Source organism: Nasonia vitripennis, chromosome 1 (assembly GCF_009193385.2).
Source record: "Nasonia vitripennis strain AsymCx chromosome 1, Nvit_psr_1.1, whole genome shotgun sequence".
In the NCBI taxonomy this organism is placed as follows: Eukaryota; Metazoa; Arthropoda; class Insecta; order Hymenoptera; family Pteromalidae; genus Nasonia; species Nasonia vitripennis.
The window spans coordinates 16,029,732-16,054,579 of record NC_045757.1 but is presented as its reverse complement, the minus strand read 5'-3'; the positions used below and the strand labels follow the sequence as shown (position 1 = coordinate 16,054,579).

Sequence of the window (24,848 nt, the reverse complement as noted above, 5' to 3'; positions counted from 1 at the left end):
AAATCAAGATTATAAATTTGCGCGACGTTCGCGCAGGGCGTCGGGAAAAAATATGTCGATCGAGCCGCGAATCCGTGTTGCCGCCGCCGCCGCCGCCGCCGCCGCCGAAAATGAGAAACCGGCGTAATTAATAGGCCCCCCGATATATATGCGCTCTCGGGTGAAAAGGAGCGAGATGACGATAATTTATTCGCTCTGCGCGAATAAACGGGCCGCGCGAGGATGATTTATCATCTGATGGTTATGATATATAATATATAAATGGAAGGAAGCGCGGCGGAATAAAGTCAGATGTATTTATGTAGTGCAGGCTCGCCGGAGAGAGGCAGTTCGTAAATATAAGACGTGGACAGGATTCGGAGCAGTTTTGAGAGCTTATCGATGAGATTTTTTGGAAACTGGTTTTTGCAAGCGTTGATCTATTTTTTATCGTGTGGAATGAAAACCGCTTGTTATGCCTTATACATAAGTCTCTCGACTCGTAAAATAAGTATACTATATTGGCCGAAACAACAGTCATACTCTCCTACTTTTTCACCCACACTTATGTAGGCTGAAAGCTTCGCATGGGTTTTTTTCGTGCTTTAACGGAGTCCAATAATAGCTCCAACGCGAAAAAGGACGCGGTAATGTGCATAATTTGACTACGAACACGATCATCGCGTACGCGCGTCTGAAGAAGGCGATATTTTACGCTTCGCCGCTTTCACACGATTTTCTAAAATTTTTCCGCTATAATTTCTTTTTTTCGAACTTTGTATGGCTATGGACACTTATAACCTGTTCATGCCGACACGCGTTCCACAATCACTTGTTACAAGACGTCGAAGAAGTGATTAATGAAACTTCGACGAGATGATTAATGTTTCCGGTAATTATATACCTTCGCTTCGTTATGCTTCAAAATAATATCCATATTTAAAAAAACACTTTTTCTTTGCAAAGTCCTCTATTCATCTCATAACAAGCTTTCATTTCGTCGGATCAGCGAATTACATCTTCGCAAACAAGATTTTTTATTTCGAGTCCTGACCGAAAGCCTCACAATCCTATCACGGTGATCATGCGCTTTTATTAACGTCTGCAGCTCTCGATCTTATCCCCGGCGTTCTTTCTCCTCTCGAGTGCACACACACACAACCTTCTACACCCAATTACGTAAACGCGCTCTTTCATTTTTTCCCGATTCTATATCCCTGCGACGACAATTCACACGTAATTCGATTTTAAATTCGATTAAGCACCTGTTCATTGTCGCTCCTTCGCACAATAAACCGTCGATAAAACGCCATTCTTTTCACCGGTGCATGAATCTCCGACGGATTAAATCTCCCAAATATATAATACAGAACAGGCCAGCGGCTCACCAAAAGGGTCCAGCCTGCACCTTTCGTCCCACGCGCACTTATACACGGGCGACGATTTCTTCGCTTCGCTCCTTCACCTTCCACTCTTTCGACACACGCACACACGGATATACACTTATCGCGCGCGCGAATTAATTTATGGCCAGGCGCAAGTGTGGGTGCCGATACTCGCTTTCTCCGCGCAATTCGGTTTCCTTCTTTCTCTCCCGCCGTTGCTTTCTCCCGTACACCACGTATACGTATACACTTCTCGTATGTAGACGTGTATCGTTTGCATTCGCGGGACGCAGTGTAGTAGGATCCGGTGGTTTCGGCGCGTTGCGTCATCGCAGAGAGCCACTGGGCATCGTTTTGGACGAGGCGAGAACTCTACGTGTTTGGGTATACGTATAAGGTATAGTTACGTAAGGACATCCGTGTGCAAATAGTATATGATCGTGTGTAGCGCGATTTCTCTTGCCACCGTGATCTGGTATGTTTGGCTATAGGCGTGGGTGGACTGCATTAGCCGTATGCTCTCTGAAGCAATTCGATTTACGAGATGCGAAAGTCTGATTTTGCCGGATTTACGGGCGCTTTCTACGATATTCCGAGCTTTAACTTTGGGATTCGTGAGGATGCATGTAGAGAGGTGTTTTTGAGGCTGAGTAAATAAGAGAAGATTCAGAGGTGTTTTTTTTTAACAAAAATTAATCAACTTTATTCGATAGCATTAGTTAACAATAAGTTGGACAACATCATATATAACAACGCGTGCATGCGTGCGAGTATAAAAAAAAAAATAGTATGGAGGAGGGCGAAGTATAAAAATAGAAGAATAATAATAAACGCTTGGTCGAGGGCGCTAGCTTAAAAAGAGAGAAGATGAAAATAGATCGAGGAGGAGAGTATGAAAGATGAAGAATACAAGGCGAGAGTAGAGAAGGGCCCTTCAGTCGAGTTACACAGCTTAACGAATAATATGTACACAGTTGGCTTATATCGTATCATACAGCGCGAACGATAATAGTATCTTATGCAAAGATCTCGGTAAGTAGATCAGACAGAGTGTTGTAGGGAGGGACGAGTCAGGTGAATTTGTACAGGCTCGTCGGCTCGCAAGCTCCCTAAGGGTGCTCATCCTCAGCGACTGGGAAAGCTGAAGCTCTGCGTCTGCTGACCGGCCGGTTGGACCAGTGGCGGAGGCACGAGATCCTGCGTGATCGAGGGCAGCTGGGCCGCCGAGACCGGAGCCACCGCCGCCGGGGCCGCTGGTCCCTGGAACGACCTGTCCCACCTGATCGGGTTCGCGCTGCTCTGCTGCTGCTGCTGCTGGGCTGGCAGCTTCTGCACCGCCGGCTGTAGCTGCGTCTGCTGCGTCACCGTGTCCTTGCGGTCCTTCCATCCGTGAGCCTCGTGGTGGTCGTCGATGGGGAACCACTCGGATATCCAGACGGGCTTCCAGATCTTCTTCCAGGCTGGCACCCAGATGTCCTTCCAGGCCGGCACCTGGATCTCTTTCCAGGCCTCCTTCCACACGAGCTTCTTGTCCTCGATCCACTCCTGCTTCTGCTCGGTCTTCCAGATCTGCTTCCAGTCTTCCTTCCACTCGAGCTTCTTGTCCGACACCCAGATCTGCTTCTTGCCGGGCTTCCAGATCTGCTTCCATTCCTCCTTCCAGGCCAGCTTCTTGTCCTCGACCCAGATCTGCTTCTTCGCGGGCTTCCAGATTTGCTTCCACTCCTCCTTCCATTCGAGCTTCTTGTCCTCCACCCAGATCTGCTTCTTCGCGGGCTTCCAGATCTTCTTCCAGAGCGGCTTCCACACGAGCTTCTTCTTCCAGAGGTCGTGGCTGGTGTACTGCCAGCCGTGGGCGTCGGTGCCGAGGTGCTTCTCGCCGGGGATGCCGACCTTGATCCACTCGGGTATCCAGATCTTCTTCCAGGCCGGTACCTGGATGTCCTTCCAGGCTGGGACCTTGATCGGCACCCAGATTGGCTTGTAGACCTTTTTCCAGTCGGGAACCTGGATGTCCTTCCAGGCCGGAACCTTGATCGGCACCCAGATCGGCTTGTAGACCTTCTTCCAGGCCGGCACCTTGATCTCCTTCCAGGCCGGTACCTGGATCTCCTTCCACACTGGCTTCCAGATCTTCTTCCAGGCCGGCACTTGGATGTCCTTCCAGATGGCCTTCTTCGTCGGCACCCACTCGGGCTTCCAGATCTTCTTCCAGCCTTGCTTCCAGATCTGCTTCTGGGCCTTCTTCCAGACCTTCTTCCAGCCCGGTTTCCAGATGAGCTTCTTCTTCCAGTAGCCCTTCTCGTGGTGGTGGTCGTCGTGGTGGTCGTCGTGTCCACCGCCGCCACCGCCGCCACCGCCGCCGTATCCGGTCACGTCACCGCCGCCGAAGTCGCCGCCACCGTGGTGGTCATCACCGCCTCCAAAGTCGCTGATACCGGCGCCGTGGCCGCCACCAAAGTCGCCACCGCCGCCGCCATGACCACCTCCATGACCACCTCCATGACCACCTCCATGACCACCTCCAAAGTCGCTGATACCGGCGCCGTGGCCGCCACCAAAGTCGCCACCGCCGCCGCCATGACCACCTCCGAAGTCGCCGCCTCCGAAGCCGCCACCGCCGCCGTGGTGGTCTCCACCGCCACCACCGCCGTAGCCGCCAAAGTCGGCGCCACCTCCGTGACCACCGCCGCCTCCGAAGCCGCCGCCGCCGCCGCCGCCACCGTGGTGGTCACCACCGCCGAAACCTCCACCTCCGAAATCACCTCCGCCTCCGTAGCCTACTCGCTTCTGAGCGACTGCTTGCGCACTGTAACTGAAAGGTCATCATTCCAACATTATTATTCGATCCAATTTCAACGAGCCATACGCGAGCCCACTGCCGTATACGTACAAGTATAGGTATACACACACAGAGAGGCTGCGCGGAGAGGAGAAGAGAAAGGACTCGCTGTTTAGAAAGACAAGCTAATTGGCCGTGCAAACTACTTAGTTGGAAGTTTATAAAGTGCATCGGCAGCCGGTCTCTAAACGACGAGAGCCCGACGAACGGGACGTGTCACTTTCGAGGAGTAATTAGCGAGTCGTGCGCCGCCGCCGCCGCCGCCGCCGCCGCCGGGATCGCGAAGAAAGCGAAACCTCTATAGTCGACTACTGTACATTATATTATTGTATATACTTACGGGATTTGCTGCTGTGACTGCGGCTGCAGCAGCTGTTGCTTCTGTTCCAATGCCTTGCTCGCCACCAGAGCGACCTGCAGTAGCAGCGCTAGCGCGGTCTGTAAACGGATATGCGCACACGTGATTAAATAAATAAATAACATTACACATATACATATAGAAATCGCGCGCCTGGGCTTTTCACTGCGCGAGCGCGATTTCATGCTTTTCTACGCTCGATAAACTTTCTCGATCAGCTCCGCGCGCGCTTGTGTGTGTGTGTGTGTGTAACCTTATAGCGATGCATCCAAAGAGCACGACGTCGCGTAATTCGCTCTACTTTTTCGCCTCGCGTCCCCGGCGAGACAGTGCTCTTGGCAGAAAGTGACATCGCGCTCTGTACACACATGCGCGCGCTTCTGTGTATCGATCAGTTCTGGGACTTATATCGAGGGCTGCTTTTTGAATCCGCTAACGAGGACTTGACGATGAAGCGCGAGAAACGGCTGTAAAGAGTGTCGCGTACCTCTCACAAACGAGTCTATTATATTCCGGACTCGTTATAGAAGACTACCGGTTTCGCGAAACGATCGGCTGTGGCTGGAGTCGCGAGTTTTTCTCAGAGTCCGCGCGATTGGCGTTTGCATCGGTTCTGTCAAAGCTAGCTTTCTCGTAATTTCTCGTAATTTTTCTTATTTATTATTTATCGATACAACCTTGTGACGTCGCACAGTAAACAATAGTGTGTTGCAAACCCGCGATCCACTATACAGTATCAAATGAAAGATAATATGTAACACTGATCAACAAACTTTGCCGCAGCACCGTCTCGTCGCTATTTTATCAAGTCTGCAACACACTTTGCATTACCGCACAACCGAGAGCACTTTCAGATCTCAATCAGGATTAGCACAATAGAATTTTGAAATTTGAGAAGTGATACCAATCGAAAGTAGAAGAAGAAGATGAGAGGATGAAGAAATGAAGAAATGGAGGATAAAAAAGAAGATTCAGATATAGGCTAAACTAACCGCGCATCCCGGGCGAATCCTCATGCTGAACGGCCAGTAAAGCCCGCTGGGGCTCGCGAACGCCTTGGGGTGTTGCTGGTCGCGGGAAAACGCGGACTTAAACTTCGGCCAATAAGCCGGAACGCCGAGGTTTTATAGGCGCGTATCCTCCTCTGCTCGTACCCCACACTCGGGCCCGAAAAAGCCTGCCCCACTACCTTACCCCGTAGCCATACGCACACGGGCGGCCGGAGGAAGAGGAAGGTGTATAGAAGCGTATACGGAGCCCCCTTCCAGCAGGAGATCGTCCTTTCCTTTCGCCTTTCTTCGAGCGCGCCCGCGACGACGCTGTACCACTGCTTTCTTCGCTCGAGAGCAACAGTGAGAGCGAGAGTTGTTGCTCTCTATGCTCTCCGAGCTTGGAACTTCTCGAGGGTTCTTACGGCTATTATATGAACCTAAGGACACGTCGAGTGTGTGTGTGTGTGTGTGTGTGTGTGTGAGAGAGAGATTCGCCGTGTGCATGTGCTCTTTGGAGCTCTCGGATATAATAGAGTCTGCTGTGGGAATCGCTCTATTTATAGAACCCTCTTGAAGCTTTAGTTCGCATTTTATATATATATATATACTCGTTTTGATTTTTAACGCACTACCCCGGAAGACGAAATTGATGCGACGTTCCGTTTTGTGCGCTTTGAAGTGGATCACAATGCGCCTTTTAAATCGTCTTGCGCAACGCGACTCTGCGAATTTATGCGCGGTACACGCATAAATTCGGCGAAAACACGACGACCGCGGTTGAAAGATTTGTACGACGTGCTTTCGGAAAATATTTGGACTCTGTAATAATGCACGCGTTGAGTGCTGAAGAAAGTTCGCAGACAACGTAAGAGTCAGCTCTCGATTTGACGGGCTAATCGATCACACGTCATTTGACACAGCGCGCGGCTCTGATGCGAATAAAATCGTTTTTTCACTTCTAATGGCGAGTCAGCCCGTAATCTAATGATGGTCCGTCGCTAATCGAATAATCTTAACACGCCTATCGCGCACGCGTCCGTATAGGTATATAGTTTCTATACAGCACCTCGTTGTAGTATAGACATCAGCGCTCGAGGGGATCGGTTACGAATCGTTTACTAAATCCAATTAAACGCTCGCTGCGATCTGTGTGCGCGTACGCTAATTAGGACATAATGCACAATGCGCTCGGAAAAATCACTGTGCCCTCAATTTCTATTTCGCGTTTTTCTATCCCTGGCTGGAAAAGCTCGCTTGTTCGTTTTCGTAATCCACGCGAAAACAAAAATACGAGACACCCGCAGGTTTCTCTGTTACGAAAACAAACAAAAAATGCTACACATTTCTCCGCTACCATCATCATCATCGATATATCGTTAAGCCCGAATTTCCCGCTACAACTCACAGGTATATAACGTATACGTAACCGAAATATTATAGAGACGTTTTGAAGTACATACTCGAGCCAGTATAGGAATCGTCGGTATTATTAATGTGCAGCCGATTAGGTTCAACAGTCTTGGAGCTATTTTACGCGTGAAAATGAAAGTAATAATCGAGCGCCTTTCATCCGCGGCGCATCGTATCATCTTCGTGGAAAGCTTCTCCTCTAATATTTATTGGGATTTTTGCCGCCTCGAGTAGTGTACAGCCTAGAGGATAGGAGAGAGAAGTGATTTCAATTTTTTTCTCGTCTCGCTATAATGCAGCGGCTGGAATTTCTCTCGTGTTTTCAAGAGGACTGCGGAGATCGCTTTTTCCGATTCGCTTTGTTTGAACTGGATGGAAACGAAGCGTTCCTATAATCCTATCGGCAATTAATTGATTCTTAGATATACCATTCAAATGCGGTATAAATCACTCGGCGATTCACGCACAATAGCCGCGTACAGCATCACTTTTACGATGATTGATACGATGTTAATTGATTTCGTTACTATTATTGTATTCACGAGGAGACGCGCTTGTGGTTTATATTCGAATACACACTGCACCATAAAGCGAAGATTTATCGTCGCTTCGCTTACGCATTACACGCACTCGAGAATTTATATACGTATATATAAGGCAGCTTATCGAGTGAATTGCGGCGTACAAAAGGCGAATTATAATACCTTTTCCTCTCGTTGGGAGAAAAAAAAATATAAGCTTTCATATTCGACTGCTGTGGCCGGGAGAGATATCAGCGCGTTGAATCATTACACGGATGCGGCGCGTTCATATACTTATATTTACGACGTCGGAATTATGAATTTCTCGCGATGTTAAGGAGACGAGTTAACAGCTGCTAACGAGCGAGACTTCCGAAAATTCGCTCGGCGAAAACAAAAGTGCCGAAAAATGCGAGTGCGTGCGGTATTATGCCTTTGTTGTGATTCATTTTTTCTTCGATTAAAAACCAACAAACTCTGCATGTAACGAGGATAAATTGCGTAGAATTGATAACGATGCGAGTAACGCCGACAGTTATTGCCCGCTGAGATTCTTTAGGCTATCCTTAATCGATCGTAAAACATCTTAAAATTCCCGCGCCACACGCCTCGCGACTCGAAAGTCCCCTTCCTTACTTTCATTTTCGTTTTTGAGAAAAGATTTACGCGCAAACGTAATCCAACCGCTAAGAGAAAAACACCTCGAGCCTACACAACTCATCGGAAACATTGTTTTCCTCATCTCTCGCGGAGAGGAGAAAGACAAAAAGAGTCGGCCGTCGCGCAAAAAATATCCGAGAGACACGCCGCGCGACGAGAATGAAAAGTGAAAGATGCATCGCGCGGAGAGCAAGTGCGAGGCCGCAGCCGCGGCGGCCGATATATCGGGAGAAAGTGATCGAGAACAGGACTGACCGGCCGCCGAGAGAAAGACACTCGCGCACACATGCGCGTTATAAGTGTGTACTTGTTACACTCACTCAGCTCTGCAGGGCGCTGAAGTTCACGCGCAAGGTTACGTAGCAAGGTTATACTTACCCCGTGTACTTATAACGTATACGCTCTCTGTTTTCGGCGCGCTCGACTTTCGACACGTTCCGCCATACAAGAATCGTGGGTCGCTTTTTTTCGCTTTCGTTACACTGTTGCGTTATTGTATAGTGATACGGACTACTAATGGAGACGGCCGGCGCGTTATTTATGGAGGCGTTGATTCCCATCGGGATACGAGATTCCGAAGCGATGATCTATCGTTTGATTTGCGTTAGTTTGGATAAATCAAACGACCAACGTCCTTATACCGGTTTCTCGATAATATATAACGGTACACATTTGCATTTCGCGCAGATGTATACTTTCGTGCGAGCGATCTGATCTGGCTTTGGCGCAAGACACACACGATTCTCTCGAGACGTGGACAGCTGAGCAGACGCATTAATTTCAGTGGATAATATGCGTCAGCTCGACTTCTGCGCGTAGCTATGGAATTTCGGAGTTAGATAATTGAATGAGTGATCGATTTACACACACACACACACACACACACACACACACACACACACACACAGACACAGAGATAGTTGATATTATAGCTGCTACAAAAACGTCTGCAAACCACGTTCGCAGCCGATCATTGTCAGAGGTGTATAATCACGAGGCATCAGCCGAATCCCGATCCATCAATCAAATTAATTTCTGATTAGAAAATCGCACACTTCCCCGTCTCGCTCTCGCGAGAGACTGTACGTATAGATATAGCCGTTGCTCGCGAGAGCCGGAGGAAAAATGCCCTTTCGCCGTAATTTTCCATGCATCCGACCGGATACAAACATGGAAACTGACGCGCGGACGTCCCGTGCATTGGCTGCAGTGCTACAGTATACACTGTTCGAACCGAAATGATGAGAGGAAAAACGCTTCAGGTTTCCTATAGCTGGCTCTTTACTCCACTCGTGCACACGCAACTACTACTGTGTTGTGACGCGCATTGCGCGGGTAATTTATCAGGCATCCCGTTCCTGGCGTTGTAAACATTTTTCTGGTTCGTATGCATCGACCTCTCTACGACCGGTTTCGTAAATCGTTAACGAATTTCAATACGTCGCGATCGTTAAAAAAAACTCAAAAGTTGTCCGATAGTTCGCGCGAGCGAAAGTAGCGGCGCGGCAGCTTTCCGATTCGCGAAAGAAAGGCTGTATGCATCTGCGGGGCATTTTTTCAGTGAAATTTCGCGCGCGGGACCAGCTGACTTTCATCGCGCGCGGAGCCGAAATTCTCTCTAATTACGCAGGCGCGCGCGGAAACGGCGTTATTGTGCCGTGTCCAAAGAGCACACCTGCTGAGAGCCGGACGTGTTTCGTTTTTTTTTTTACGAGCGTTTAGGACGCAATGGGTTACCATACAAAGCGTAGTCTCGTCGGACTTCCTATTTTCATGTGGATCGGGTGTGATTACGGCGGCGCGGTTGTAAGATGTGGTGTCAAGGTTCTGGGAATTTTCATTTTTCTCGCGGTTGAAGCTTTACGGTGTAATGTTATCGTGTGTATAATAACGACACGGACTCTTTAATCAGCGGGAAAGTTGAAGAACTTATTAATACATCCGTTTCTGTTACATTCGCTCGCCAAACTGCATCGACTCTGTTTTTCCCTCAACAACTCTCTTGGCTCCTTTTCCATTACAAAACTTTTTTCTCCTGTGAACCTCTTGAAACAATCTCAATCACTCACGATAAATCACGAAAATTTGACGCCATCGAGCCTGCACAACGTCACTGTGTTTACACAGCTAAGCGACGGCCACTCGAAAGAAAAAAATCCATCAAATCGTCATCGCGCGCAACCTCTCTCGCCATCGATCAAAAGAAGAGAGAGACCACCGTCATTGTTTTCGTTGGCTCATCGCCGCGCGCCGTCGCGCCGAAAGAAAGTCCCGCCGAAAAAGAGAGCCTATTACGCTGTATAACACACATAGGTAGCGCGCGTAATCCCAAGGTCGGCCGAGGAGAGCGCGAGGCCGAGAGGAGAAAAGTGAAAAGCGCGTGTAATGCGCGCATCATAGAAGAGTGTATAATATGGTGGCTACATTAACGAATGTGAAGCGATATTCAAAGGAGGGGATGAGTTTTATGACTGTATAGCAGGTTTATGTTTCGACACGGCGATCCTTCCGCGAATCTTTCTTTCATGGAGGACTTCTGTGTTTTCTTTCTTCGGGGATGTGTGTGTGTGTGTGTTAGAGAACGGGGGCCGATTGACAAACTCGCGAATGATCGCGCGTGCGTCTTTCGCAATGATTCGAGGCGGTGTGTATGGGTTTCTATTTCTAATTTCTCCAGCGCGGTGAATTGGTTTTGCGAGTAATTCCTTTTGATTAGCGCTCGCAATTTTTTTCATCAGAAGATGTGACATTTGTACTCGAATTGAGCAACGTTGCGTGATTACCAATTTTTCAATGCTCAGAACGGTACACGAATTCGAACCTGAAAGAATCGCTTGTTTACACCACGTCATTCGATTTAAATTTTGGAGACATAAATACTATTTTACAATACCAATTGTCGCGACGCAGTGTCGCCGCATAATTTCTTCTCTACCGCGTTAACGAACTCAACACACATATCATACATCTAATTGATAATTTTCACGAGCGATCGATTGGTCAACTCGTCGCGCAATACATGCAAGTCGCGCAAACTGAGCCAGTTGCTCACGTAGGCCACATTAATGCGCATCGTCGCGTGAATCTATCCAACTTTCTCATCGAGAGCCTCATGCACAGGATTCCCCGCGCGCATATGTCTACACATAATAATAAGGGAGCAAGACTCTTCGCGGCGTCGTTTCCGCCTCGGCGCGTTTTCACCCGAGATAAATCAATTCCGAGAGCCGGCGCGGATGCCATACAGGCACCCCCGAGGCTGTCGACGCGCTTGTGCAACATCGGCTCCGGACGATTTTAAGGGCCGCGGGAGAAAGAAAGGCGAACTTGTGGCGGAGAAAGGAGAAAGACCGCAGCTGGCTTTGATCTCTGTGTATACGGCTTTTTCGTAGGCGGTTGTGTGTCGTTTGCGCGAAGGGCTTTTACAGGTTTTTTACTCTGTAAGAATATTCTATTATGCGGAAAACAGGATTCCGCTGATTGTCGCTAATTTGACGCGAAATCGGCTATACGTTACTACGTCTTTCGAGCCTAATTTACGACCGCTTCGATGAGTCTAATGGTGGACGATCGTTTCGGAATATTTGTTTCCATGAAAGTGTTCCACGCGCGGGTTAACTGGTGTATCGGTTGGCTGGATTTTTAAAAATTGACCTTTTACTTTGGATGGTTCGGAAGATATCGATTAAACTTATTATTATTTTCAAAAGTGAGAGTCGCCTGATATACAGAGTTAATAGATCGATAATCTAACGAATGTGTTCCCCTACTTTTGTCACACATCAAACGCACGCGATCCGCGGATAAACGTAATAGCAGTCAAACACGGTTATCGTTCGACAGCCAAAAGCTCTTAGACCAAATCGGTATTCATCGTATAATAATCCCCATAATCCTGTCAAATCGAGACCATCCCGTATTATAACGCCGTTATAAAAGTCAAATTAGATATTCTCCCCGTAAATATTCTTCCCGGTTACTTTCTTAGCAGGTATATCGGTATATCCGATGTCTATCTCTCCGCGGAGACGGACACGGGCGGGCGATCGGTGAGCGGAGAAATTTCGCCGAGTGTGTTGTTTTTGTCCTCTCCTCTTTTTCCTCGAGTTTATAAGCGTGGTATTCTTACGTAACGCGGCGTAATAATCTCTTTTTTTCTCCGTTCTGTAAAAGTGAAGGTCGAAAAAAAGGAAAATTGCTCCGTTTTGCGCGAAACTGTATCGGCGTGCGGCGGTGATGAGAAACCGGAGGACCGACGAGTTTTGGCGGGGACTTTCGAAAAATTTCACTCTTCCTCATACTCCCGCCAATAAGAAGGGATTGATAACGAGTATTGGATGTCGCGGTCGAAATAAACGTCGCAAAATCGGCTGGTGTAACTCGAACCCGGAGGATCGTGTCAGCTCGTCGGATGCGGCTTCGGCGACACGAAAATTTTCGTTAACGATTATTTCGTTAGCAACTTCAGCGGTTAGAAACTTTCTCTCGAGAGCTTTTTGCTATATGCTTTCTCGGATATCTCAATCTTTTACATATGTGCTCGCGACAAGCACAAGAGCCTATGCCGTCTCTCTCTCTCTCTCTCTCTCTCTCTCCCTCTCTCTCTCTCTCCCTCTCTCTCAGAAAAATACCTGCTCTGATCGACTCTCGCAGCTATTACAAGCGACCCACACAGGCCACTTCTCCCCGAAATTCCAGACCGACGCAACAGATCAGATCCGCCTCCATCTACGCCCGGTAAACACACCAGCTCGATATACTTTCTAAATTTCCTCCTCAAGAGCAATGGGTCATTCTTTCTCGATCACCGGCTCTCTTATCGACGAGTTGCGTCACACTGTAAATAGCTATGCAAGTATGTTATACGTGTAACGAACATACTCTAGTTCAGCGCAGTAGTCGAGTGTATATAGAGCAACGTTACGCCAGTCGAATGCATTACGCGGTGCGCTTACATTACCGGGGCTCCGTCTGTCGGTTAAGCTCGAGATCGAGTTATCATGCGAAGGTGAGTTTTGCCGATAAGAAAATGCATATGCGCTTTATTTTTCGCGCGAGGAAATTCAGCGTCGTTCGAGAAAGTCAAAAGGATCGGTAAAGTTACGCACTCGTCGCGTACACTTCCTTCTATGTTATTTTCGATTCTTTTCATAAGCATCAAGCTCGCGCGAGTTGTAAAAAACGTATTTAACGGGTTTTTACCCGGCAAAAAGAAAGTTCGGTCTGTTTACACACGCATCGTGATTAATATCGGCGATATTTCGATCGAGCTCCATTAAAACTGCACTATACTTCGTTGTTTTTCGAAATCATGAAATCGCGAGAGAGATCAATCAGAATGAAATACGACGACAATGGCGAAAATAATCGGAGCTAGGGTAATTAAGCGGAGCTTTACAACGCGTATCTCTTGATTTAACGATTCCACGTCGGCTTAATAATTCACATAACTCGCTGCTCCTATGTAGGTGTGTCCACTAATGAACTGAACAAAATATGAATATCCAGATTCTACTATTTTGCTCGCTGCGCGACGTTCTTTACGACGCGCTTAACGTCATCTTTGATTTTTTTACGATCCGACGTATGGGTATGGAAAAATTGACGCTTGATGTGAAAAGTAGCAACGAGATTGATTTAAAGCGTTTTTTAAAATAATATTCAACCCCTTCGAAAAGAATCGCTAGTTTATGCAAAGACACTCGTCGCTGTCACATTAAGTTTTGCGAACAATAGTACGGAGCTGACGGAAAATTTCTCAATTTCCACTTCTTTATTGGCAATACGTTACATCCACCGCTGCAGCTTCCGAAACAACCTTTTTCACTTTTCGCGAGGCGGGAGAAGAAAAATCCGCAAACTTCATCGGGATATATCATATATATTTGATTTGAATCATCGTTTATTTAGCCTGCGTGTACGCACACGCATACTCGCGAAAAGTGAAAGTCCATCTGGATGAATTTAATATTGATTAGATCGGAGCATGTCCATTCATACGTGATTTTTTTCGACGCCGCGCACAAATTGATAAGGAAAATTTGCTCGTAATTCAAAAATTACGCTAATGGATCTTGCGCACACCGGTACTCGGCTTTCTTTCGGAAAATTTATTTTCCGTTAGTTTCTTGGGAAGGTATATCGGTTTGTATGATAAAGTGCGTTTGCTCAGCCGAAGAATTACTTCCGTTCAGCCGAGTTGTAGTTTGTATTATGAAAGCTCGTTTACGTTTTCGAACTACGCGCGTGACGTGCTTTTATTACGGTAGGTCATCGTAAAATGTAAATTATCGCACCCATTAATATATTCATCAGCGGTAGTAGTAAAACAGACGTATTCAGTTCTGTTATACCCATCCGAATGAATAATTATGCGCGACGCAAAACTTTCATATATCCCGCAATTCTGATTCCGATTCTGTGCCCGAATCCGAATGAAAAATACGTTTGCCCGTAAAAAATCTCATTCCCCGCACAAACCAATAACGAAAACCGCCGCATTTTCCATCTCTACACGCTTCACACAGCAGCACCAGCACACCACACGGCTGACATTCTCATTCCGCGAACGGTCTGCCTCGCGGTTAGTACACGACGTCGATAAACTCGCGCCTCGTTGTTTCTCCCGCCGCTATTTTCTCGGGCGGGCAATTAAACTTTTTCACCGCCGCGATGAAAGTTCGCGACACTTTATTCTCTCGTATTGCGCGCTTCTGTGAGATAAGAGGCTTTATTCGCGCTGTGCAGTCGTCGACTCCCACGTTAATTAGACGGATTCTGCGCGTTAGCGTTTTGGCTGTCATTGTTTTATTGTTGGAGAAGGTTCGATGGATGGACGCCGCGCGTTAATTAATTCGTCGGTATGTTAACGGTGGGTAATCGCAAGTTTTTCTCGTTAAAGATAAGATTAAAGATCAGAAATATTGGCACTTAATAAGTGCAAAAGTAACGAGTCAATCGAAGTTTCGATCTCTGTAATAATTCAAAACGTTGTTGATGGACGTTATTTCGGCGCACATCGTTAGATAAGAATATTTCCCCGAAAGAAAAGAAAACAACAACAGTTAAGCCATGCTTAGGAGAAAAAAAGCAGACCACATACTCATGACGCTTGTTTTCCCAAGATGCGCGCACACAGACACGCACGCGTCGCGCAATTAGAAGGTGAAAAGATTCGATTAACCGATTCCACTCTCGCTTTCTCGCTCCCGAGCTGTCCCTTCCCTTCTCCGTCCGCGTGTGTGTATACTTAGCGACAGATCCGTCGGCAATTTGCCGTGGATTTTGCTCTCCTCGCGATATCTCTTCCGCGGGCGATTTATCTCGCTGTGTCTACATCTCGCGCATCGTGCTGTTGTTGGCTCCGCATTATATGCCCTGGACTCGTCAATCCACCGCATGTACGATAATTTATGCGCGTCCAGCTTTCGTTTTCGAGAGGTTCGATCGGTTATAAAAATCGTCTTTTGACAGTGGCCGATTTTTTTTTTTTTTCGCTGCGAATCTGGTTCCGGAGTAGACTGACGTGGGTCGTTAGTCTTCGTCGGTTCGCGAGGCGATTAACTTCGTAAAAGGGATTAAATCGCGAAATTTCTCCGATGATTTATATCGGTAAAAATTTTTCGTCCTGGCATCGGTACCTGTTACTGACCTTTTTTTAATTCCGAAATTTTCACACGGAAATTAATGACAACGTCGGTATTCTCGAGTATGAAAGCGAAAGCAAATAACACCTCTTCTGCAAAAACTCCCATTTCCCGATCTAGAAACGGACCGCGCCGATTTCCTTCTCATCGACACGGCTACAGTAGCTCACTTTTCAATAAGCAAACAGGCAGCTTATATATGTTGGAAACAAAAACAAGGACTCGTCGCGCGGATGCCGTAATACACAGGGTTGGTAATTACACGCTGCTCTTTTGCGAAAAGAAGAAAGGAATCTACTCCACACACGCATACACAAATCGAGTGTGTGCGTGAAATGAAATGGAAAAGCACGTGCGGGGCGAAGATCGTTTTCTCCTGCGGCGCTTCCGGATTCCGCATTATGCTATAGAGGGAAACCCGAGGCTCTAATACAGTGACGGTGTTTTATAAATGGTCTAACGAGTGATAATTGGCGGTATGGGAGGCACTATTGGGAGCTTAATGGCTCTGCTGGCTTGATGAATTTATTATACGCGTGCGCAAGGTTTATATATCGGTGCGTGAGCGAGGATTCTACGCCGAGGTATTTGGTTTTGAAATGCGTATAATGTTGATCTTGTAAAATAATATTAATTACGCGCTGTGAACATTTGTATTAAATTGAAACTCTTTAGGCCTGAGCGAGGTATGGAAGTGCCTTGTTTATACACAAGAAATTGACAAACACAAATCAAATTTAGTTTATAACACGTTTTATTTTATAATCTTGGTAATCCGAAAATACATTGAAAGTGTTGAAAAATTATATCAAAGTAAGCACGTTTTATGTTGTAATCGTAGTATTATTATAATCTAAATGGTCCATCGAAAATAGCAATAATTGTCATTCTGAAAAAAGACAAGTTACGCAACTTAAATTCTTTCTTGTGATAATGCAGAACGGACGATTTCTAGCACTAAATCTTCGTGCAATTTCAACAATGAATTAAAATCTGGTCTTTTTACAATCATCTTTCCATTTAAGATGATGAAATCAATCGCTTTCTTTCTAAGTTGTTGAACGTTGTGTAAATCTGCTGAATGAAGGTATTCTATGACGTTATCGACGGACATATTTTTACACAAGTGAATCGTGCACATCTCTTTTAGACCTTGAAGATCATACTTATCGGCAGCTGCTAACAACTCTTCTGCAAATTTCTCGATTTGATTGACCTTTTCAGTGTAAATAAATCGCAGCGTTTCCATCAGAACTTCGTATTGCATATCCTTTACTACGACAATATTTTCTCTGGCCTCTTTCTTCTGTTTTTTAAACATAGCCGAAAAAACGGAGCTTCCTGAGACCAGTATAAGCTTGTTTGCGTATATTGTTTTGTCGTTAACGACAAATTTTATGTCAGCGAATTCTTGGTTGTCAAGGAGCGTTTCAAATCGGTCCAGCGCTTGAAATTTGTAGTTATTTTCACCCAGCTCCTCTACCATCGTCTTTTCTATTTCAAAGATCATCTTAAGATCAGTGCCACTTAAAATATTTTGACTTCTTAATAATACATCTGTTTTCGCATATTGCGTTATCAAAAAATTCGTCGCTCTTCCCGTATAATTTGTGAAAAATTTTGCTCCATTCGAATTTTCAATGTATACTTTAATTTTTCCGAAATACGATGAAGGTAAACCTTCTATTCCAATCTCTGCGTAGCCATTTTCAATAAAGCTTAGGGTCAATACGAGTGTGCTAGATCCAAACCCAGGTAATAAAAATGGGTTGGAGTATAATCGAGACCCAATAAAATAGGCTGAAGGCGATAACAAATTTCTGATACACCATTGCAGAATAGTATTATTGAATTGCTTTGAATCATTATTAACAAGATTGATTTGTCCCATGCCAGCCATTACCTGCGACGCCATGTTGAGATGAAGCTGCGAGATACTGAGTCAAGTGTAAATTACGCAAATTAGAGCTGATCCTTTCAATTTCGAGGATTTCTTCTTCAAAAACTTGGCTGCACTTGTATGGTTATCAAAATCTTTAAATCCGTGTTTGCATAATGCATAAAGTACTGTCGATGAGTCGATTACGATGATCGGTAAGCTCCGTAGTAAGCTCAGTTCTGCACGATCTCTGTCTTTGCCGCGACGTCAATCGACGACCACACGGTTAACTGCGAGGTTGCCAAGTTCTTCATGACGTCTCAAGCGCCACTGTGCCAAGCGTCGACACTGACCACTCACTTCAGGGCATCCCATTGTTTACTTTTCGTGATAAAAATGAATTGGCGACAGTGTTTTTTTTTACTGATGCACGCTGACTGTGCGAAGGCAGTGCATGATGCGGAAACGCATAAATAATCTCCACTTGGCCGATGAATCTGACACGGATATGTAGCTACGCACGTAAGGCCAGGGCAACATAAGTGCCTTCGTCGGCGTTCGACTGTGTACATATTCTGGTAACTTTTGGATAGTGCCAACAACGAAAATGTCTAATACCTATGACATATGTACATATCTAACTGTGTTAAGATTGTATAGAGACAATTTTATACTATTGGCACTATCCGAAAGTTACTAAAATTTGTACGCAATCGAGCGCTTATGTGGCCCTGGCCTTATTGAAGTTTGGAAAATTCGCGCAGTTCTCGGGAGGGCGACGGCAGCCGACGGGAAATGATTAATTACAAGAATAATCTTGACGAGGTAAATAATCACGAAATGTTTAGCAAATTTTATTATTATAATATAATTATTTCGAAGTACAAGATTAATAAACATGTTAACTTAAATACAAAAGTTGACGCTGCGTGGTTATTATATGCTAAGTATAAAGGCATCGATTCACATTAGATTTATTCAATATTTCTATACAATTATATGAGTATGATTTAATCAAGTTATATTGTTACATCACTCGTTGTGCAAAATCAGATTGCGAAAAAGTTCCATGACGAGTTCTTTGTTTAAATCTCCCAAAGAGTCAAATCCAGGCTCATTCACCAGGTCCTTGCCATTATCGACAATGAAACCTATTGCCGACGCTTTCAGATTGTCAATGTTGTGCAAATAGGCAAAGTTGAGGTACTCGATGGCGTTTCCTGTAGTCAAACTATCGCACAGTCGCCTCGCGCACTCATCCTTCAACTCGACGATATTGTACTTGTCGGCTGCAGCAAGCAATTCTTTTGCAATAATCGCGCCATTCTGGTTCACTTTGCCAGCATAAATGTATCGCAGCACTTCCTTCAGAACTTCGTAACTCACGTCCTCGATGCTTATTACAGTCTGCTCTTTTTCCCGCATGCGATGCTTAAACACGGACGAGAAGACTGAGCTTCTAGCTGCCAGTATGATTTTGTGGGCGTGCAAGGTTTTGTCGCCGACAATAAACTTGATGTCGCTGAATTCGGAGTTGTCCAGAAGAGATTCAAACTGATCTAGAGCTTGAATCGTGTGACGATTTCCGTAGATAAATGGTTTTTCTTTTTTCGTTTCACAATCGTTTGGTGGACTGTCGAACTCACAGTGAATCGTCATTATATCTTCCCAGGCGACTACTTTTGAGCACGATGAAATTTGTAGCGATACATTACCAATATGTGGTTCTTTTATCGTAGTAAAAGCCGTGTGTAATATTTTGTGATCATGGCCGAGGAGGGTAACTTTAATGTCATTAAATTCTATTTCGGATGATAAATCGAGCACATGGAAATACACAACATCTGCTGTACCCTTGAGACACAAGCGAGTGCCAGACAAAATATTATTTGTACTTAATGGCTCAGAATGTAGTTCAAAACAAGAATCATCTTGCATAATTTGATATAGGTTATCTAGTTTCCAGTAAATTGAACGCTCTGATGAATTATATAAGAATCCTTCTTTGAACAATCTCATTTTCTTGATTGTCACTGCAAGCAAACTGATGTATAAGGTTCCGTAGCCGAGCGCACTTGGGAACTAACTGCGATCTCTCCAAATTATTGTTATTCGATGGATGCCGATTGAGGATATGTTGGTATGTATTCATCGGCGCGAGTTGTGTGTACAAACTCAAAGGGATCTGGCCGGAGAAACGAAGTAGGTTGGACATGTACAGAAAATTAGAACTGGCCGATATCCCCAGCGGGTTACCTATACGTATTCTTAATGTATTCTTACGGATGTGTATCTCTTCACATATCCAATTCCCGAAACTAGCCTTCCAATTAATACAAGATATATTGAAGCCGCGTTGACGTGGCGCCCATTATTGCTCATATTTATAATTATGTATACTATTATTTAATAGTCGAACTATCGTACAGTCCCTTATGGTATACGTATCTTTCAACTTGGGCGAGCATATTTCTTTGGTAAAAGTAACCAAAATATTGAACTATAATGCTTGAATAATGTGAGAACATTCATTTACAAATAAACGACTCTAATTGCGCTTACCGCCCATTATTGGATGTTCCACTAGACTGCGCGTGTCTTATATGTTCGCACTATTTAAACTATTTGTCCTTTTCAAAGATTTCTGAGACTTTATAATAAATTCTAATCAAAGTCAGTTTATACGAATCTCGGTGTCCTCTGGCTTAATTCCACGCCTGCACGGGACAGGCGCTGCCCTCTCACTCTCGTCAAAAAGGAAGCGAGGAAAGTGATCGGATCGGCCGGTTTTTCCTTCTCAAGGTCATTGCCGTCGTCTTTTATCCATGCATCTAGCATATTTCCCTGCAGTCGCTCGTCAATGTCGCGACGGACAAGATTTATGCATATCGCTTTCGAAACGAGCACCGCGAGTTATTTCGTTGTGATATATATGTATAGATGTTTTGACTGCGGCTTTATATCGACGCTTGTGCGGTCGGTCTGCTTAAAACTCTTGGGTGTAGGTAAGTATTAGATATAGTAAGCATAGTGATGATTCAATCTGAAAAATGTAATGTATGTGCACTGAAGATGGATGCAAATGTGATATGTTGAGGAAGGTGAGGTACTTTTGTAAAATTGTATAGGTATAGTAAGAAAGTAGTATGCATTTCAATGAAGCTTTCAAATATATTCGATTCAAAGCCATCGTGTAGAACTATATAGATCAATATAGCTGCCCACAAAAATCTCAAAGGCATACATAATTTCATCATAAATTATGTCAATTGAGTTCCCATTGTCTACTTTGTGTTATAGTTTTCTAACGCTGCTCCTAAAGTTTATAAAGAAATTTCGAGATATATCGAAACACTCGATACAGTATGTGAAAACTCGTCGACGCGTGAAATTTTAATTTTTACATGCTGCATTCTTCAATTATACAAATTAATAAATTATAATAATTCAAAATTGTTCCATCCAGCTGCCTTTTCACAAATGTTTCAAACATAATTCGTTCTCGTCTGTTTCGCCAAAATTTTCCGTAAAGCCATAACACCTCGCAATCACAGGTCGCGCAGCAGCTATAGTGTATACAATATACGTGACGAATCGCGCTTTCACGCGACTGGAGAGCTCCGAGAGCTCAGCACCTCTATAGACACCTCAATACGGTGTCTCCGCAGAAACACGGATACACATGCGTGCAGGGATTAACGACCCCGAGAGTCTCGAGAAATTTTACAATCGCGGCGACGATCCATTCGCTGTTTCGCTCGGCTTTTCCGCGGATCGAGAGTATCGGAGTAGGCCGCGCAAAATAGTTCAATTTATACTGCAGGTGTGTGCATACTCGCTCGATGGGTGTGACCGCAGGACAGACACTTTACGGTCGGGGAAAATGCGTGATGTACGAGGTGATTATGTTGGACGTAGGTAGAATGCTGAAGCGAATGTGGGGCAGAGTTGGTTGGGATTGCGTGCGGATGTGAGATTTTCTATTCAAGTTTCATGGGTTATAGCCGGTTGCCCTTTCTAGAAATAGTTCATTTACAATATGACAATGTATCGATTCACACTATTTTCTACTTTAGAACCATAAAAAACGTTTTTTTTTAATTTCTCCCATAAAAAATTTCTCTCAGACGATTTGAAATTCCCTCGCCCACGCACTAAAAAAAACACGCGGCATATGAAGATAAGTAAATCTCGCTCGGCCTAACGTCCTTGCAACGAAAGTTCCGCGTAACCGCCTCTTCTCGCCGGGAAATTCACGCCTCTAAAGTTTCATGTCCTCGTATAAACGAGCTCGAGCTGTCCATAAACACGTGCCACGGTTATTGCGCCGCCAGAGCGCGTTTACGGTTTTCTTATGCCCGCGGGAAAACATTGCCCAGGAAGCATATTCCTGTTTATAAGATACTACCTCTTGAAAATCGCGACGCGATCGGTCTCTCGGTGAAAAGAGCGAATAAAAGAAAATCGCGTACGCAGTATAAGACATCGCACCTGTACAACACAATGACGAAGTCGATCGCGAGACAATAGGTTACGATGCCGGCGTAATACCGATCATTATAGTGATCCACCGTGGATGCATTGCATTCGATGACGTGTATCAAGTGATCGCGACTAAACAATCGACGATGGAATAGTTATTTTATTCGAGTAGCATACAGCTATATAATATATGTACCACTGCACCGTGCGTATATACTTATTCTTATAACGCGCATCGAAAGGAAAGCTAAGTCACGTCCCATGCGAAATCGTTACAGTATTATGCACGGAATCGAATGGAGCAGCTCGGCATGATCGACGGTTTCACCGCGGGAGGCTCTTCTCCCGCCTCGAGATTGTTGAACGAAACGCGTTCGAAAGTTTTCCTCCTCGTGATCTCGTTCGATGCTCTCGGCACGTCAAAACTGCCTGATCTGCGAGAAATTTCGTGTCACTCGTCGCGATCGGTTATAGATTTTCGTATTTCGAATATTGATTTGTCTGAAATATTTTCGCGTTGAAGTACATCCGACTTTCGAGCAAACGCAAAAATTTATTATATAAAGCGTGAAAGCGGAAGATTAATAAGCGTATTTTTATTCACGTGTCCGAGAGAATAGCAGACATTCTTCGGAGTCTATCGTTCCAAGCATCTATTGACGTTCTAACGATACGTTAATGGTCGTTACAATATGGCTACTCTGTGCATTTCCTCGATAAGCGCGATTTCTCTTCTCGGCGTAGGTATAGTTTAGATTTCCGCAATCGCTGCACTCCACGACGCATCAAGTATACACACGGACAGAAGCATAAACAATAAAAAGCAAACAGCATCGCGTAATAACGTAGTATATACAATTCCTTGTATCGGATGCATCGAATGAAATTTTGCGCCTCTACATTCAACTGCGCGCAGGCGCATTATGCAGCGCATGACTCACAGACTCACACGCTGCCGCTCTCTCAGCTATATCAGCTGATTTTTCTCCGTAGTTCACTCGACAGCCTACTATAGCACGGACACTATAGGCGGTACAATGTCGCAAACGAGCAGCAGCAGTAGAAGCAGTCACAGAGGATTGACGGTACAAGAGGTTACCACTTTGATCAGCGATGCTTTCCCATCGAAAAACCTGGAAGTCGTGAACTTCAGTCTGAAACCTTTCTCCTCCGATAAGCTCGGCTATCTGGGTGTGCACGAGCTGCTGACTGTCGAGTCACGTGCGCGCGACGGAGATGTAAAAAGTTTCACGTTCTTCGTGAAGTCAGTGGCGCCAACTTGCAACGATTTCGATCTCATGATCTTCAGCGAAGAGGCCAACTTTTTTGGTAAGGTAGTGCCACGGCTGCTTTGGGACGAGAGCGAGGAATTCTGGGCTGCCAAGTGCTACTTGGCGCGAGACGATCTGATGGTATTGGAGGATCTCAGGGCAGAAGGGTTCAAGGTCAACAGCTGCCTGTTGCAGGACTGCCAACTGCGCGGTGCGATGGTAAGCGTAGCTCGTTTTCACGCCGCCTCGATGTTACTAGAATGGAAATCCCGCGAGCCTCTGAACAAAGTCTACCCGGGCTTTTTCAAGGAGAAGGTATTTTTAAACGACGGCGGCTTCGCCTGGAAGTGGCTACTGGCGGGGATCGAAGTCGCCGAAGCTGTGGCCTTGAAACTTGGCCTCGAGCCTAAGCACGCTTCCGCCGCTTATCACATGATGCTGGAGAGCGTGAAACCCTCGAAGGATCAGAGAAACGTCCTGTGTCACGGTGACTTATGGTCCAACAACATGCTGTTCAAGGAGAGCGAAGAAGATGGGACTAGCTGCTGCAAACTCGTCGACTTTCAGCTCGTGGGATATGCTTGCTATACGATAGACGTTATGCAACTTTTGCACCTGAACACGAATGCGACCACGAGGAAAAGACTGGAGAGGGAATTGATCCAGCTGTATCACTCTGTGCTCGCGGAAAATCTTCGAAAGGGAGGTTTGGAGGAGAACAGGATAATCGGCTTGGAAGAAATTTTCAGAGATACGGAGAGCAAGAGAATATGCGGTATCGTAGCCGCCGTGCAATATTTTCCCGTCGCATTGTTGAATAAGGAATTGGCGTTGGAATATTGCAGGGACGTCAACAAGTTGGAGGAATACATGTACTCCAGTCGCAAGGATTTTGTTTTTCGCGCCATGACGCTGGACGAGAATTATAGGGTCAGAGTTGAGGAATGTGTTAGAGAGCTGTCGGAATTCATGCAGAACGTTTGAATCAGTGCCTTGAAAATCAGAGATATAACAAAAGTGTTCTTGGTGTTACATCTGTATATTTAGAAAATATATGTAGACGATCATATAAAATGTTATGCATATTTTTATACCTTTTGATGGTTGAATAAATAGTTTGTTCCCTTTGGAAGTAATATTTACTTATTCCGATATTCCTTTTTTTAATCTTACAAAAGACTAACAAATTTAGGCTTGATTTGCTTGATACTTTTTATCGTCGCTATAAAACTAAAATTATAATAAAAGCTGTTGATATGAAATCAGATTTTGGGAAATTCCAGTTAGCTTTTTCTCCTAAATATTACCACTGCTTATATTATCGTGCGAAAAGTATAGTATTTTAAGTAACGATTTGATAAATAATCCTAATTACATAAAAATAGTCGATCTTGTTTCAAAGCCAAATTCATAGCGATAGCTT

The 24,848-nt window shown here is 45.2% G+C and overlaps 3 protein-coding genes across 3 annotated transcripts in view; 2 read left to right on the top strand and 1 right to left on the bottom strand.

Annotated features, from left to right (window-relative positions):
* The window catches only part of LOC100121833 (cytochrome P450 2C41), a 107,175-nt gene that overhangs the window by 13,968 nt on the left and 68,359 nt on the right, over positions 1-24,848 (top strand). The gene's annotated exons all lie outside the window — the stretch shown is intronic.
* LOC100121963 lies at positions 2,033-5,721 on the bottom strand. Its single transcript, XM_001604281.4, has 3 exons — positions 5,557-5,721; positions 4,547-4,644; positions 2,033-4,179 (listed from the first exon to the last, which is right to left on the bottom strand). Exons 1-3 carry the CDS (start codon positions 5,578-5,580, stop codon positions 2,490-2,492), a joined length of 1,812 nt encoding a protein of 603 aa, XP_001604331.1. The 5' UTR covers positions 5,581-5,721; the 3' UTR covers positions 2,033-2,489.
* On the top strand, positions 23,134-24,557 carry LOC103316873. Its single transcript, XM_008212754.4, has one exon. The coding sequence runs from the start codon at positions 23,192-23,194 to the stop codon at positions 24,407-24,409; it is 1,218 nt and encodes a 405-aa protein (XP_008210976.1). The 5' UTR covers positions 23,134-23,191; the 3' UTR covers positions 24,410-24,557.

Bases quoted from the DNA above. Each gene is read 5' to 3' on its own strand.
- LOC100121963 (XM_001604281.4), bottom strand. From the start codon at position 5,580: ATGAGGATTCGCCCGGGATGCGCG. The intron at 4,645-5,556 runs GTTAGTTTAGCC...ATCCGTTTACAG, and splicing joins GGATTCGCCCGGGATGCGCG to ACCGCGCTAGCGCTGCTACT. The intron at 4,180-4,546 runs GTAAGTATATAC...ATGACCTTTCAG, and splicing joins CAGTCACAGCAGCAAATCCC to TTACAGTGCGCAAGCAGTCG.
- LOC103316873 (XM_008212754.4), top strand. From the start codon at position 23,192: ATGTCGCAAACGAGCAGCAGCAGTAGAAGCAGTCACAGAGGATTGACG.